The 17,111-nt window shown below is 36.9% G+C and overlaps 3 protein-coding genes across 12 annotated transcripts in view; 1 reads left to right on the top strand and 2 right to left on the bottom strand.

Moving 5' to 3' along the window:
* Positions 1-729: 729 nt before the first annotated feature.
* On the bottom strand, positions 730-2,977 carry rpusd1 (RNA pseudouridine synthase domain containing 1). The gene is made up of 6 exons (XM_048195403.1): positions 2,720-2,977; positions 2,411-2,604; positions 2,181-2,304; positions 1,997-2,099; positions 1,817-1,918; positions 730-1,738 (listed from the first exon to the last, which is right to left on the bottom strand). Exons 1-6 carry the CDS (start codon positions 2,759-2,761, stop codon positions 1,368-1,370), a joined length of 936 nt encoding a protein of 311 aa, XP_048051360.1. The 5' UTR covers positions 2,762-2,977; the 3' UTR covers positions 730-1,367.
* Positions 2,978-3,750: 773 nt separating this feature from the next.
* ndufab1b (NADH:ubiquinone oxidoreductase subunit AB1b) lies at positions 3,751-6,264 on the top strand. 2 transcript variants are annotated; one of them, XM_048195402.1, is made up of 5 exons: positions 3,751-4,013; positions 4,648-4,770; positions 5,012-5,099; positions 5,179-5,275; positions 5,395-6,264. In XM_048195402.1, exons 1-4 carry the CDS (start codon positions 3,843-3,845, stop codon positions 5,268-5,270), a joined length of 474 nt encoding a protein of 157 aa, XP_048051359.1. In that variant the 5' UTR covers positions 3,751-3,842; the 3' UTR covers positions 5,271-5,275; positions 5,395-6,264. The 2 variants fall into 2 exon arrangements, with proteins under 2 accessions (XP_048051359.1, XP_048051358.1); XM_048195401.1 differs by having other exon boundaries at positions 3,752-4,013; positions 5,179-5,272.
* A 2,900-nt stretch (positions 6,265-9,164) lies between these two features.
* LOC125271270 (trinucleotide repeat-containing gene 6A protein-like) overlaps positions 9,165-17,111 on the bottom strand; it is a 67,139-nt gene continuing 59,192 nt past the window's right edge. For all 9 annotated transcript variants that reach the window (XM_048195384.1, XM_048195377.1, XM_048195370.1 and 6 more), the window contains 7 exons: positions 16,674-16,835; positions 16,385-16,525; positions 15,991-16,098; positions 15,703-15,912; positions 15,528-15,595; positions 15,243-15,382; positions 9,165-13,738 (listed from right to left, as the gene is read on the bottom strand). In XM_048195384.1, the coding sequence (XP_048051341.1) occupies positions 13,363-13,738; positions 15,243-15,382; positions 15,528-15,595; positions 15,703-15,912; positions 15,991-16,098; positions 16,385-16,525; positions 16,674-16,835 (1,205 nt within the window). In that variant the 3' untranslated portion in view covers positions 9,165-13,362. The remainder of the gene's footprint in view (positions 13,739-15,242; positions 15,383-15,527; positions 15,596-15,702; positions 15,913-15,990; positions 16,099-16,384; positions 16,526-16,673; positions 16,836-17,111) is intronic.

The raw sequence follows: 17,111 nt of genomic DNA, 5'->3' as shown, positions 1-17,111 counted from the left end.
CTGAACATGAAGATATTTTGAAGAATATGGGTAACCAAACAGTTGATGGACCCCACTGACTTCCATAGAGGGGAAAAATAAAATACTATGGAAATCAGTGGGGCCCATCAACTGTTTGGTTACCCACATTCTTCAAAATATCATCTTTTTTTGTTTTGAACAACTTTAGGGGTGAGTAAATGATGACAAAATTTTCATTTTTGGGTGAACTGTCTCTTTAATGGGGGTTTGTTTTTTAAAAAGTTCTTTCTCTCAGCTTCAAAAGTTGGGGGTCAGTAAGATTTAAAAAAAAAAAAAAATGATAACATTACAAGAAGGTTCATTAGTTAACATTATATTAATTAACATGAACTAATAATGAACTGCACTTACCGCATTTATTAATCTTTGTTAATTTCAACATTTACTAGTACATTATTAAAATTTTGTTATCATTAGTTAATGCACTGTAAACTAACATGAACAAACAATGAACAACTGTATTTTCATTAATGTTAACTAAGATTAGTAAATACAGTAACAAATGTATTGCTCATTTGCTCATGGTTAGTTCATGTTAGTTAATACATTAATTTAGTTAATAGTTTAACAAATGAACCTTATTGTAAAGTGTTACCATATTTTATATATATATATATATATATATATATATATATATATATATATATATATATATATATATATATATATATTCAGCAAGGAGACACTAAACTGAATAAAAGACATTTATAATGTTACAAAAAGTTTTATTTCAAATATATGCTGCTCTTTTGTACTTCCATTTCATCAAAGTATCCTTAAACAAAATGTATCATGGTTTCCACAAAATATTAACTTTGATAATAATAAGAAATTTGTTTTGAGCACCAAATCAGCATATTAGAAAGATTTCTGAAGGATTATGTGACACTGAGGACTGTTGTGTCATAATGACTGAAAAAAAAAAAAAAAACAGCTTTGCTGTCACAGGAATAAATACAATTTTAAAATAGATGAAAATAGAACGCAGTTAATGTAAATTGTAATAATATTTCACAATATTACTGTTTTTACTGCAATTCTGATCAGCCTTGGTGAACATAAGAGACGAAAAAAAAAAAAGTTAAAAAACATTTTAAAAATCTTACCGACCCCAAACTTTTGAACGCTAGTGTAGGATGACATAAGCGTGGGGGGTCTCCATAATGCACTTTCACTCACAGCGATCTTCATACACAGATCAGCCAAATGGTTTAATGCCCCTTTATGCCTTCAGTTCTTCCTGTACACTGTTCTTGAGGAGGGCTGGCCTTTAAAGAAGAGGGTACCCTATAAGCAGCCTGCAGTGTAGCTTGAGCAGTTAACTGGTAAAACAGCGCGAGTGTTCCTCAGTCCACGTTCCATTCACATAACCACTGCTGACACTGTGCCCGTTGCTCCTCACTCTCCACTGGGCTGCTCTTCCTGCGCACTGGCTCGGGTTCTTCTTGGATCTCAGCTTGTGGCTCTGTTAAAATATTCTTCAGTAAATCCTCCAGAATGTTCACACATCTTTGTGGTGCCCATTTGAGGTCGAGGCTGGGTGTAAAGGGATCTGGGGCTATGACATGGATGGGTTCATTCTCTAGAGGAATGTGGAGGAAGTAGGCGTGCAGCATCATGCGATACGGAGCATTGTCTGTGCGCAGACTGTAGGTATAGTCGCCCACTATGGGGTGACCAATGGCACTGCAGTGCACTCGGAGCTGGTGCGTCCGTCCTACAAGGGTTTTGATATTTAAGACTTTTTTCCATTTGACAACATCTATGTTTTTATGAACTGTTGATGACACTGTACCTGTCAGAGGCTGCAGAAGCACTTTTGTGACTGGATCTCCGTCATATGCTCCATACTCTAAAACAGTGAGCTCTGTTTGGCAGGGTTTGGGATTCTCACAACCTACCGCATACAATATGAATCAGATGCATGAATATGTTTCAACTGGTTGTATAATTTTGAAGTAAAAGAGATTCTGACCTTCTGTTCCTTCAGTGCACATCATATGGGTCTTGCCCTCTGTTATGTTCTTGCCTATCGCAAAGTCTAGGCTCATTTTCTCCTCAGCTACAACACCACGGACCTGCACAGGAAATAAAAATAGACTATGTTATTAGGAAAAAAACCTTATATATATTCACTGGACATCTGAATGCTACAGTACCAGTGCAAGATAAGCTTTGGTAACAAGTCTGTCTTTAAAACAGCGGTACGCATGTCCTGCTGCTGCCTTGTTCAGTGCTACACACAAAGCACCACTGGTAGAGAAATCCAACTGATGGCAAAACCTGCAGAATATAAGAATGCATATGAATGAACTGCTGATAAGACATATGTGATGTGATTATTGGTCTCAGCTCATAGAAAAGCAATAGAAACATTGGAGAAAAAGACCTGAATCCGTAGTAGGTGTCAGGATCTGCAAGCTCTGGGAAGCGATGCTTCAGCTGACTTTGGACCGTCTGCTTCTCATACCACATTTTGCTGTCAATACGGATGTCCCAGTGTTTGTTGACAACTATATAGTTTGCACTGTGGTACAAAACACACAAGTTTTCCAGACTCGCAGGCTCCATGGTCTCCATCTCCTGCAAAACAACGCCAAGGTTATTCTGCGTGGTATATCAACAAGTTTTTGTAACATATTGAAATATTCTCTATGTAAACGTGCCACCGTTTTATAAGCTGACATAAAATAAATACCTGCCTTAATTGTTGTTGTGCAGCATGCTGGTTGTGGATCATTCACTTCAAGTCTTCTGTTTATTTTGTCTCTGCGCGAATATACAAACCTTCTCCTTCAGAGAAAACATTTTATCGTGTTTATATTTTCTTCAATAATCGTGCGAAACAACACTTGGACGTTTCTATAAGAGTAGAGCAAATTAATTTACTTTCATAGACCATTACTGGACGACCCTATGCGTAACTGGCAGCCATGATTGCTTTCAAAATAAAAGCCTTTATTTTTTTCATATGTGACCATACACTGTAAAAAAAAAAAAAGTTAAATGTAACTGATAAATATATATAAAGTCATTTAAATTATGGGATATTGTATATGTGTAACATATGTGACTCTGGACCACAAAACCACTCATAAGTCGCATGGGTATATTTGTAGCAATAGCCAACGATAAAATTGTATGGGTCAAAATTATCAAATTTTCTTTTATGCCAAAAATCATTAGGATATTAAGTAAAGATCATGTTCCATGAAGATATTTAGTAAATTTCCTATTGTAAATATATCAAAAATGTATTTTTGTGAGTGGATATGCATTGCTAAGGACTTCATTTGGACAACATTAAAGGCGATTTTCTCATTATTTTGATTTTTTTGCTCCCTCAGATTCCAGATTTTCAAATAGTTGTATCTCGACCAAATACTGTCCTGTCCTAACAAACCATACATCAATGGAAAGATTATTTATTCAGCTTTCAGATAATGTATAAATCTAAATTCAAAAAAATTAACCCTTATGACTGGTTTTGTGGTCCAGGGTCACATATGTTACATATATACAATATCCCATAATTTAAATGGCTTTATATATATTTATCAGTTACATTTAACATTAATAAATAATTAAAAGAAAGTAAAACAGAGTAAATTATTGAAACGTTCCTCTAAAAATAATGGATTCCTTTGAGTCGGATCTTTCCAGGATTCGTTCGGTTCGCACTGTTCGTTTTGTGAATGAGCTGTTCAAAAGAACCGATTCGCGGAGAACAGTCGCACTTGCCCTGACCGAGTGCGCACGCGCATGTCAAACTTATGTCCAGTTTATTGTCGCAGTGAATTGTGGGATAGAAATTCACAGACATGGCGTCCCGTGCGCTTGCACACTGTATGCGCTCCGTCGCTCGCGCCTCTGCAAGGTTAAATCATGGCAACGTGCTAACAAGATCCGCCTGCGCGCCCCTCGCCTCAGACCAGCGCGCGCTCTCTGTCCTCTCATGCGGCCAGCGGACGAGGTGGACTGACCTAGTGCGGGTGAGCTTTCTGCAGATGGGGGGTGTTTGTGTGTGGCCTACTGGTGCTGGATTACTCAGTGACCTACCTGTGTCTTTCCGAGGAAAGAAGAGAAAAATGAATTATTCGTGCATGTCAGCCATACTCTGTGCATTCACAACATACATCTGCTACATCAGTGTGACCTGCAAGACTTTAAACCCACGACTTTGTTATTTATAGTAGAAATAGCTACTAGTTAACCTAATAAAAGCACTAGGACAACACTGCTCTGCTAGTGTCTTTGCGTCTTTTATTGTAGCTATTATTAAAGGGGTAGTTGACGCAAAAATAAAAATTCTGTCATGTCATTCCCAACATGAAGCCACTTCATTTGACTGTATGGAGGAAAACTGAAGTAAATGGTGACCGAAGCTATCAGTCTGTCCAACATCTTTTGTTTGCTATGGAACAAAAGGAGACAAATGAGACACATTTTTGGGTCAAATATCTTTTTAGTGCCTTCTCTTGATAGAGGGGGATTTCATTATTTTTATTGATCATTGTGTGCTATGAATATTTGGTCTCTGTGACAAATTGCATAATATGTTTCTCATTTTAAGTGATTTTAAAGCCTCTGCTAAATGAATAAATGTATATGTTTGCATGTCCCTAGATTTCAGGCCTGTCTGTTCATCTGTGTCGGCATTACGGTGATCTTCCTCCCCTCACTTTAGAGAACATCAAAGACCGTGTTATGTACGTCCTTAAACTGTATGACAAGATCAACCCAGATAAGGTGAGAGATACTTCACACTTATTGTACTGTGCTGTTGCATGGGTCATTTTGTACCTTAGCCTCCAAATACTGAAATCTGAAGGAGATTTATGTGCAATTCACCTGTAAAAACACACATTTTAATACATTTCATTAATTTTTCCGTGTGGATATACAGATTTGTTTTTATTGCTTGGTTAACATTTGAGATTTTATACATATTCCTAATCTAACATCAATCTCTTTTTTTTCCCTCCTCAAGCTTCAAACATCGTCTCACTTCATGAAAGATCTGGGGCTGGACAGCTTGGACCAGGTGGAGATTATAATGGCTATGGAGGATGAGTTTGGTTAGTAGAGGGTTGTTTCTGTAGCATTTGACAACTGTCACATCTTATGAACATTGAATTCTGAATTCAAATTCCACAGGATTTGAGATCCCAGATGCAGAGGCGGAGAAGCTTATGACTCCTGAGGAGATCGTACAGTACATTGCAGATAAAAAAGATGTGTATGAATAGAGGCAAGTCTTATGATATGCATGCAAGTCCTGTCTTATGAGCTACAATAGGAATCCTATGCATGCTTGGTAAAAGTAATTTTCTTATCCTGAATTCTCATGTTTCTTTTCATCTTTTTTTGCAGGTAGGATTGACTCTGCATTAAACAATATGGATGTGGATCAGCTGTATCCACTCAGTGTCCAGTTTCTATCATACTGTGTTCTGTCTCTTGCATATGGAGTCAACTGCCTTGTCATGTGTATCATTGTATTTAATGAAAATGTCACTATAAACTCTTGGGAACTTGAGCTGAAAATAAAGCCAAGACTAAACTGTAATTCTTTGGTTTGTCATGCCACAAGTGAAGCCTCACTGGTCCCTCTAGTGGAAGGGAAGTAAAACTGCTACTTGATTTACAAGGTCAGTGCCACTTTGTGAATGTCATTGCAGATCCTTTATAGCTGCTTTTCTTTGTCAAAACACTGCATCCTTCACCAGTTTAAAATGCATAGATGGCTGTATGTAATTTGTAAGCCGTTTCAAAATGTGTGGCACGTTTAACACTTCTTTGAGCAGACTGAGGCAGTGTTTAGGAAACTGCAAAATGCCACACAAGTTTCTTTGACTCTTCCATCTGCTTATGATTACTGGATTAAAAAAAAAAAGCCTAGAAGACAAATAAGTTCCATTTCCATGACTCTGAAAGCACTCAAACCTGTTTGAAAAGTATTTTTTTGGAGATTTGGTGCCGCTAATGGCACAGAAATTATACTGCACCGTTAAAGGTGTATTAGACCATTTAACATTTCCCAAAAGCAAACTAGCCATGGATTTCATAATGACATCTGCATGTGGCATCATGCAAAAGTTTTCAGTTAGAATGGAATTATAAAAAGTACCATATTTGCAAGCGTCACCCATGATTTATATGATTTAGTACTGCAGCAGTACTGAAGTGATCTCAACATGATAGCCCACCTTCATGTAAAATAAAACTACTTTTTCAAGGCCACTGTTTGACTGGAGTCTGTCATGTAAACATGTTGTAAGCCTCTAAAAGCAGTTAATTTTGTGTGTGTGTAGACCCATATAACTACTGTATATAACAGTGTGCATGACACACATGGTAATCAAAATGAGCTCTAGTGTTATTTTAGTATCACTGAGATTTTAAAGATCTAATAATGTTAATCATCTTTATTAGTTACTGTTTTTTTTGAACGTCTACAGAATAAGTTTTTTAATTTTAGTTTAAAGGGTTAGTTCTCCCAGAAAATTCTGTCATTTACTCACCCTCATGCCGTTTCACACCCGTAAGACCTTCATTAATCTTCGGAACACAAATTAATTTTTGTTGAAATCCAATGGCTCAGTGAGGCCTGCATAGGGAGCAATGACATTTCCTCTCTCAAGATCCATAAAGGTACTAAAAACATATTTAAATCAGTTCATGTGACTACAGTGGTTCAATATTAATATTATAAAGCGACGAGAATAAAAAAACGTATATAGTGATGGCCGATTTTAAAACACTGATTCAGGAAGCTTCGGAGCGTTATGAATCAGCGGTTCAGAGCGCCAAAGTCACGTGATTTCAGCAGTTTGACGCGTGATCTGAATCATGATTCGATACGCTGATTCATTATGCTCTGAAGCTTCCTGAAGCAGTGTTTTGAAATCGGCCATCACTATAAAAGTCGTTATTTTGTTTTTTTGGCGCACCAAAAATATTCCCATCGCTTTATAATATTAATATTGAACCACTGTACTCACATGAACTGATTTAAATATGTTTTTAGTACATTAATGGATCTTGAGAGAGGAAATGTCATTGCTCCCTATGCAGGCCTCACTGAGCCATCGGATTTCAACTAAAATATCTTAATTTGTGTTCTGAAGATGAACGAAGGTCTTACTGGTGTGGAACGACATGAGGGTGAGTAATTAATGACATTTTAGAACATTAAATTAATAAATAAAATTTGTTAACATTAACTAACCATGAGCAATACATTTGTTACTGTAGTTATTTGTTAGTATTCGTTAATGTTCGTTAATAAAAATACAGCAGTTTATTGTTTGTTCTTGTTACTTCACAATGCATTAATATGAACAAATACAACTCTAGATTTTAATAATGTATTAGTAAATTTTAAAATTGAAATTAAAGATTAATAAATGCTATAGAAGTACAGTTCATTAACTAATGTAGTTAACTGATAAACCTTATTGTAAAGTGTTGCCATGTTTTGTAACGAGGCCCTTGGCAACTATTGAGTGACTACATATTTGCATAGCTCTAATGCCAAAATGTAACAAAACATTTGATAAAGACATGACTTTTGAGTGTTTTCCAATTGCATTTGTAGGAAAAGTACATTAACCCATTTTAGCCCACCGGCAACTATAGTTGCCGCAGTGTATGGTTGTCATTTTCCTTTTGTAGGTTTTTTTCTAGATGTTTTCCATGTTTTATTTCTCAATGACATGCAAGAAAACATCCAAATAAAGGATTTCAAGAACAAAAACAGGTATTCACTTGAAAAGGATTTCAAGAACAGGTATTCACTTCCTTCCTGTGACATGAGGCTGTCAACTTCCTACCCCTACTTCCAGGAAGTATAGTGAAGGCAAACCCTCCCAAAGAAAAGTAATTTTAATGTTAATATTAGAATTTTTTTGTTGACATATATATATCTACGTAATCATGAGGGTCTCTAGAATCATCCAAACAAAACAAATCTTACAAGAGATCTATAGTTTTTTGTATACTTAGTCAAAAGTCCAAGCGGCAACTATAGTTGCCGGTGGGCAAATGACTTGTAAGTACATATATCATGGGGAAATGGGGTATACTGTGTTTAATGAGTTAATAAATCAAGGTTATTGGTCTTGTTTAGTGCTTTTTGCTTTCATAATATTTTATATTGTTATATATTATATATTGTTATTTGTTAATTTATTTTTTAATTAATTTATTTTTTGTTTGTTTGTTATATGTGACCCTGGACTACAAAACCAGTCATAAGGGTCAATTTTTTGAAATTAAGATTTATACATCATCTGAAAGGTGAATATATATATAAGCTTTCCATTGATGTATGGTTTGTTATGATATGACATTTGGCCGAGATACAACTATTTGAAAATCTGGAATCTGAAGGTGCAAAAAAATTGAAATATTGAGATAATTGCCTTAAAGTTGACGAAATTAAGTCCTTAACAATGTATATCCATTTACAAAAATAATTTTGTATATATTTACAGTAGAAAATGTACAAAATATCTTAATTGAACATGATCTTTACTTAATATCCTAATGATTTTTGGCAATAATTTTGACCTATACAATGTATTGTTTGCTATTGCTACAAATATACCTGTGCAGCTTATGACTGGGTTTGTGATCCAGGGTCACATATAGATGTCATTTTTTCTAATGAACAATGTAATTTAACATTTTAATTCACAATGCTCTGTTGGAGCAACTTAATGTCTGAACTTTGTTCTGCATTATGTTCCACCACTTTAAAACAAACGGATTTGTTGTTTGTTGTGTTTTCATATTCAAGAGATAAGCTAGATGCAGCTTTTTTGTGTTCACATCGAATGTTCTTCAACTTTGATTCATCTTTTGATCTGTTGAAAGCAGTTATTTTGAGTTAGATGCATAAATGTTATCCTCCTATTCAAATTTTACATTGAGGGGTGCATACAACATATTTGCCCACCGGCAACTATAGTTGCCGCACATTCAAACACGTTTTTTAAGAAAAAAAACAAAAACCTGGGAAAAATAAATGCAGAACATGTTCACATAGGACACTATTAACAGGACTATATGCATGAAACCATTCAGAAAAATTTGGGCACAAATGGGTTAAAGAAAAAAGAAACATTGCACACATCACATCACTGTTAGGCTTTATTGCGGGTTGTACCCAAGTTATACAGCTTTGTATTCCGATATCAAGATCAGGACTTTACAAACAGTTATTATCAGTCTACAAGTACAGCCAACAAAAGACCTAAAACTACTCTATTACCTCTACCTCGTTACATATGCACTTAAGGGTACTAAAATCGAAAACCAAGCAACAAAGAGAAAAAAAAAAAAGAAAAAAAGAAAAAAAAAACAGCATTACAGAAAACATTCATCACTACACATTTGAGTATCTACCATGTATTACTAGACTAAACCTTGTGTCAATTGTTACCAATACAAATAAGGATTGTCCTTCAAAAAGTGCAGTTCCCCAAGTTAAAATTCTAAGATGACCCCAGGAAGACGCTGAAAAGAACTTCCTGCTCATTTAAGTTATCTTATTGATGTTTATTTCTATTAATTTTCAAACAGTCTACCAAAGCAGTGTGCATATAGGTTACATGTGAGCAAACTATTTCTGGACAGACCACTAGAAGAATTTGCTATTCCACAGCCCGTTCAGTGAGGAGCGCTGTGAAAAAGGAAATGTTAATGCGACCCTCCATTTGCTACAACTGGCCAATTTTTGAGACAAAAAATAAAATCAAAGAAAGTTTCAATCATGGCACATTACAGGAATCGTATTTTTAAATCCGACCGCTACCGCGGTCAGGATTTCACTAAGCAAAGACACAGACATGGAAGCCTCATCCTACACTGCATAGACTCTCTTAGAATTTCCCCATGGTGGAAGTTTCGATTTAAACTCTCGTTCGTCCGTTTCTTGTGCTGGTTTTACTAAAGCTTTTTGGGTTTATAATGACATGACAGCAATACTCACAGTTTAAGTCAATTGCCTTAGCACATTGTTCAACAGTAGGAACCATTTAAAAGACATGGGTATATTTGCTCACAGGATAAATCAGAAAAAGAATGACATTTTCAGTACAAAAGTAGAATGTCAGGCCAAGTCACTTTTTCGTTTCCTCTACGTTCAACCTGGCTATAAAAATGGGGATTGTACATTGCTCATGAATATCCTCAAAACATCCATTTTGCAAGTGACATTTGAAGCATATACATTGTCCAGCTTTTACAAAACAAATCCCTTTCCTCCCCCTACTCGATAATTTGGCATGACAGTGAATTATCAAAATGTCTCAGCATGACAGTTCTGTCTAACACCAAACAGCTGCACATACATAAAACAAAATTAAGAGGAAAGGGGTGGGGTGGGGGGGATGGGAATGAAACCAAAAAATAAAATAAAATGAATAATTGTAAGTGGAAACAAACTGGGTGCCAATGGCTTTTCCCTACGCTTTCAAAGTTCACTTCAGAAAAACAAAGCCACGAAGAATAGGGAAACTAGCACGTTTGCCATGACAGCAGGAAAGAACCCATTCAAGAACCATTGGTAAAGCTCAGCGCCACACTTCCAGAAAGGACTAACGCTATTCCCGGACGCATACGAACATGTAACTAAAGCACAAAAGATTGAGCAATCCACATCGAGGGAGTAAACAAAGTCACGGCAATCCGATCGGTGATACCTGCAGTTATACGCCCCCGTACAAGAGGAGAATACTTGGGCTCCTGATGCGCAGGAATGGAGTGGACCACTCAAACACGCAGGCACAAACGCACGCTTAAAGAGTCTAGCCATTGTACACACAGAATAAAAGACAAACAAAAGGCCCGTCCAGTCTCCAAAGCTACACTCTGCCTCCAGAACACAAATACAGTACAAGCTTTTCTAGTTCATTATGTACACCAAGTGCAATTCCAAAAACTCATTTTCGGCTTTCGTTATGTAGTTTCTCTCCAATGTTCCACTTAAAATTAGTCAGACAAAAACAAAATGAGATAAGCCAGGTCTGGAATTAAGTAAACAAATCCTTTGATTGAAGAATATTTGGTAAAGCAGTTACTTAAAATGGTTCAATACTGGCACGCAACCATAAAGTGAGGCTAATACTCAGGGTTTTGTACGATGAGTCATTAAATATGGATAAGTTAACACACCACACAAGTTCTACTTCTCAAATAAAACAAACTGGAGGAAAAAAAAAAAAAAAACAACAACAACAACAACAACAGCTTAAACAAATATTAAGGTCCATGGCTTAGCCTAATGCTGACATCTTTCTCTCCCTCTCGCTCTTGAAGCGTCTCATAAATTGTGCACCTAAAATATAGTACAATAAAAGGTAAATAGTCTGTAAATCTATGCACATTATTATTTAAACTACCAGCAACAGATTACATTCACCTCTAATCCAGCCTTCCTTGGCCACAAGTACAGAGGCAAGCCATTTTCAATGACAAACCAGCTTTGAGGAAGGGGGAAAAGGGGGAAAAAGGGGGGAAGAAAAAAAAACAAACAAAAAATTAAAATGAAAATAAAATGGTAATGAGCAGCCAAAACATTGATTTATTAATATTGTAAGGAACTTCAGATTAACACAACCAAACTGTACACATTACAATCATTTTCTATTTGTAAACAGTTAAAAGCCACTTGACTTGTTGCATCTTCGGACACAATTTGAATCAAGGCAATGAAATGTGGACGACTTTTGCACTGTTAAAATAACCAAACAATTTTTCTTTAACACCAGCTCTGGCGATGAGGAAAATATATATATATTTATATATATATCAAACAATGTATATGCAAATTGCTGAAAACATATAAAACATTACTTCAGACAAAGAAAAAGCGATTCTGTAGGCCGAGTCATTGGCCACAGTATGCATAGTTACAGATTTCTGCTTTTTCTTATGACATTTGACAGTTACTTCGACAGTCACAAAGCGAAAAACATTGAGCCACTCAGTGGGAAAAAGGGAAGGACTAGATAGTGATTCAGCAAACCATATCCACTCATTAATAAAAAGACAGCATATTCGAAAAGCAGTATGTAGAATGTCTCCAGCTTAAAGCAGTTATTTGGCAGAGAAAAACTTACAGAGCTATAAGTAGTTTCAGTGCTAAAAGTTGGATTTTCCTACAAGGAGTTTCTATGGGGGAAAACTGGCTATATTTCCTGAGAACCATGCTGGTTATTTAGCAGACAAGAGGAATAGATAAAATAACCAATGACATGGCCAAACACTGATCAGTATTCCCAGAGATAGAAAGCTTCGTCTTCATCCTCAAGATTTTTTTCTTTTTTTTTTTTCCTGTTTAGTTGATTTTTTATGTTTTTTTTTTACATTTTTGTATTTTATAATTTTTATATGATTTTTTAAAAAATTCTTTATGCATTTTTTTTGTTGTAATTTTTCCATTTAAAATAAAAGGAAGAATGACCATACTTTCCCCCCTCAAAAAGTTTTGTAAACAAGAGGGCACAATGTGACGCCTCCAAAACAAAATTGAAAGCCTATTTTGAAAGTGCTGTTCCCCCTGGCTTGCAGGTCGGGTTTGCAAGTCACAGCTGTGGCTACAGTTTTTTACACTGCAGAGCTAAATTCTTTAGTTTTAAAACAAAATTGGTGCAATACTTATTTCTGTAATATCATCAAATAATCCTAAGTCAGCATCTATATCTTGATCTCGAACTCCACAATACCACAATAAGGTAGGCGTACATCAAGGCATAGTAGAGCGCACACTTTAAGAACATCCTTGAGTAAACAACTACACTGGAACTGTCGGCTCCCTCCATATTGCAGATTATACTGAGAAAAACCACATTCAGTGCAAAGTTAAAAAAGCTCAAACTCCAACATTGTCAGCAAACAAAATGCAAATAATAAAAACAAAACGAAAAGAATTGGAATTCAAATAAACATGATGAATAAACAGATGAGCTCAACTGAAGCTTTTTCTGTATGAAGAGCACTACCTGGAAGTGTAAATACATCCTTTCACATTATAGAATTGGCCTGCATGATTCAAGTATTCAAACTGATATGTTTTGGGCTAAAACAAAGTGGACATATGTGCAGAAAAAAACGTAACTTGTTTCCACAGGGTGACCCCGCATTGTTTTTTTTTTTTCTCTTTGTAAGTGAAGAAAGTCTAACTAGTGCCATTTGATTTTTATACATAATATATATATGGTCATATGATTATGATTAACTATTTCCACATTGAGGTCACGGGTTTGTAAGTTTTTTTTTTTGTTTTTTTTTGTCGTCGTTTTTTATTTTTTAAGTTAGAAGGTGAAAGATGCACTACATGGACTCCCCACCTCCTGTCAGATGGTCAACAGGAAGGAAGGAGCTGATGGGGGAGGGACTGTTGATTCTCCCCCCCTCACCACCACTGGGGCTGCCCCACAGGCTCGTGGAGTAATTGGGAACGCCCCAGAGAGACGAGCCGTGCAGGTCTCCGCTGCCGGCTCCTGACAGCCCGCTGCCGTTCCAGTGATTTGGATCAGTGCGGTTTGGGAAGGGGTGAGAACCCTCGATGGATCCGATCCGATTCTGAGAAGAGCCCAGCGTCTGCCAGCTGGGAGAGGCAGTCATTGACTGACCTTGTGCAAAGAAACGATTAATTTCCTCTTCACTAGCAAACTCTGCAAGAATAGTAGTGTTCCCTAAAACACACCTGAGGAAGAAGAGGAAGAGCAGAGCCTTTATCAGTATAGTGCCTCACACTCATTCAAGTCTGTGTGAACTCCAGCATGGGGTTCTGGGAATCTGGAAACCACTTTGCATAGAGGTTGCCACATTATTACGGCTTTTCAACCAAATAAGAAAGCAGGCTAATAAACTTTAATTCAACAAGCAATAACAGTAATGGAGAAAAGAAGTGTTCATGTGTCCAGTTAGGAACCTTAAATGTAATCACTTAGAATACTATAATATATACTTCATTTAAAATTTTTGACTGAACAATTATATGCATTTCACCCTATAGTGCAGTGGTTCTGAACCAGGGGGGCTACCGCAAACTTTCAAGAGGGGCTTTCTCACTGAATAGTTCTAGCCACTAGGATAGCTCCCTGAGAACTAATTTCTCTCCCGGGCCATGTACCTGACTGCATCTGCACAGGAAATAGGAACTCTGAAGCGGCCGACAGTGGCGTCTTTAAGTGCAGCATTTACAAACACTAAAAACTGGTGGATGGAAGAAGCCATGATCGGAAATGTGTTTGTTGTGGGTTTCGTGATAACCGAGACGTAATGTAAACGCATAATTTAGAGGACTGAAAGAGCAAAAAGTGGGGCTAAGAGATGAAAACTCCTATGACAACTTTCAGTATTACATATCATCGAGGAAGAGAAAAGAACACAACCCTGCAGACAACAGGTAAATGCCGTTATTGCCGTTTTCCATGTTCGTTATGTAAATATGTTTACACGGCTTTTTAAAAATGCCAGGTGTCCGTGTTTGACATGCGTTTGACCAATCAACGTACACTCAAGTCAGTAATAGTTCCTATAGTGCTGGTTTAGACCCTACTCTGAAGTAGGAGCTAATTTAGTGCCCCCAAAAAGAGTTCCTAGAACTAAAATTGTTCCAAGTTCCTGCGGTGCCAACACGGCAAAATCCGGGTACTTCAGCCAATAGTTCTAGGAACTATGAAAAGGTTCCTCTAATACGAAAGCCCCTAAGGGGGCCTCAAGACAATTTTTCTATGTATAAATAGAAAAAACTATAAACTATAAAATATTTCATCAAATTAAAAATCTTCTCCTTAATCTGTCTTGAAGTCAAAAAGGTTTTGAACCACTGCAATACTGAATTGCATAAGCTGATTTCTTGAATGAAAGAAAAATATTATTTTAAAGACAAAATGTCATTTAATTTGATACAGGAATCTATTAAACCTCAAAATAGTAACAATGCACCACAAGAAGAAAACATGAACTTGCAGTCTTATGCTGTACATTTTCTGAAAAATCTACTTTTTTACAATTACAAACCAATCTGAAAAAAAAAAAAAAAAAAAAAAAAATTTGATGAATCTAGTTATTCCAGGCAGAAGTGGTAAAGTTATGTATAGTTGAATGAAATGCACTCACCTCCTCTTACACAGCTCAGAAATTATTAGCAATCATACTATCATTTCTGTTCTTTACCTGCATTGAAAAAAAGATCGACTTACATGTGCAGTGACTTCTGGGCTTTTGCCGCCTCCTCTTTAGAGCTATAGCAGACGACAGCGTTGCCATGGGGAAGGTTCAGATGGAATGTGATCAGTGGACCGTGCTGCATGCACAGAGTTCGCAAGGTGGAGCCATCAATCTGTAAAACAAGGAACACACAAGTTACACAAGAAATGATTTTGCTGTGGTGTTACACATAATATCTAGATTTCTAGAATTTCCTCTAGAATTGCCTGTTTCAATGTGAATGAGTTCATGCAGTCCAAATCATTAAAACTTCTTACCTGAGGTGTAAGGTTTTTGAGAACAAGCCAATTAGTTCTCCCTGAGCTGCTGTCACCCCAGCTGGAACCTATGAACAATGATCATTTAGAGTTTCTCTCATTTCTTTCAAACTCTACAGTACTGACAATGTTAATAGAGTCTGTATAGGTGAAAGAGAATATAACTGTGACTAACCAGAGTTGAATCTGGAGTCAGAGCTACCCCAGCCTGCCAGTCTCAGAGAGCCGTTGTCCCAAGATGAGGGCTGTTTCTGGCCAGTCAGGCCAGGTGGAGGGCGGGACGGAGCAGAGATACCTTTCGAGGGGAGAGGAACCTTCCACAGCTCGTGAGCCAAAGAGGTGTTGGTGACTGTACCAGGAGACCATTTGGAGTCACTGTTTCTGGCTGCAGAGAAGAAAAAGTTAACTGAACGTATTTGAACCATAGGCCTGTGTGACTCGGCCTAAGTGGTTGCACACCAACCTGAAGTGCTTTGTGCTGTACTGCTGAGGGAACTATTGTGGTTGGAGGCACGAATGGATGTCCAGGCACTATTTGAAGGCAGCGTGGTGTTAAGTGATGAGGATGGCCCTAGAAGAACAGAAAAATTCAATATTTAATTATTGAAATCACTAATACATAAAATTCAGCAAATTACAGTCCCATTCAATAGTTTTTTAATGGTTTTTGAGCAAATTCTCTTACATCAAGGCTGAATTGATTTGATCAGATTTCAGTAAGATCAGAAATATTGTGAAATATATCAATTGAATCTAACTGGTCTGTTTTAATATATTTCAAGTTTAAGCTTTTACTGTTGCTTTGGATCAATTTAATGGTACTTTATAAGGAAATAGCTGGTTATCAGATCACTTACCATTGTTTCTGTCCCTGAGGTGATCAACATCCCGGACTGTATTAATGGAGAGATTATTAATCACACTGCCAGGAGTGACAAATGGGTCAGTTTCAGGATCAATGTTTGGATATCCTTTCCAGGGCTCACCAGGACGGAACTCTGACAAATAAACATAACATGGTGAGCTAATTCATGCCACAACGGCACAGAGCCATGCTCAACCAACTGAGCTTCTCTGTAATATTCTATTTCAATGAAAGATTTGATTGGAACACGTAAAGCATTTATGAAGCGAATGGATTTGAACCTGGTGGCCAGTTGACATTGGTGGAACCATGAGGTGATTTGGCACGGCTGGGCCAGCCATCTCCCACAGAGCCAGGAGGACTGATGGGAGTGTTACTGGCATTCATGAAGTCATATGGACCAAAGGGTGAGTCTTCAAGCCTCAGGCCAGATGTTATAGCACCTATAGTAAAATCATACCCATCAGACTTTTCGCTCACTTTTTTTTGTTGAGATAAGATTAGGGCTGCATAACTGACGAAAAATGACTGTTGATTACTTTCCTTGATAATGGAAAAAGGTCAACTGCATGACATTATTTACCAATTCAACTTAATGTAACCCTGCCTTAATGGTCAGATTCACTCTTAGCAGCATTAAAATAATATTCAAATAGAACAACATTTAAATGGAATGCACTAATTGACATTGATATATATATATAAAAAAAAGCTGTGCA

Source organism: Megalobrama amblycephala, linkage group LG1 (assembly GCF_018812025.1).
Source record: "Megalobrama amblycephala isolate DHTTF-2021 linkage group LG1, ASM1881202v1, whole genome shotgun sequence".
NCBI classification, from domain to species: domain Eukaryota; kingdom Metazoa; phylum Chordata; class Actinopteri; order Cypriniformes; family Xenocyprididae; genus Megalobrama; species Megalobrama amblycephala.
Note: the sequence above shows the minus strand (reverse complement) of the source record. Positions and strands in the feature narration are given on the sequence as shown.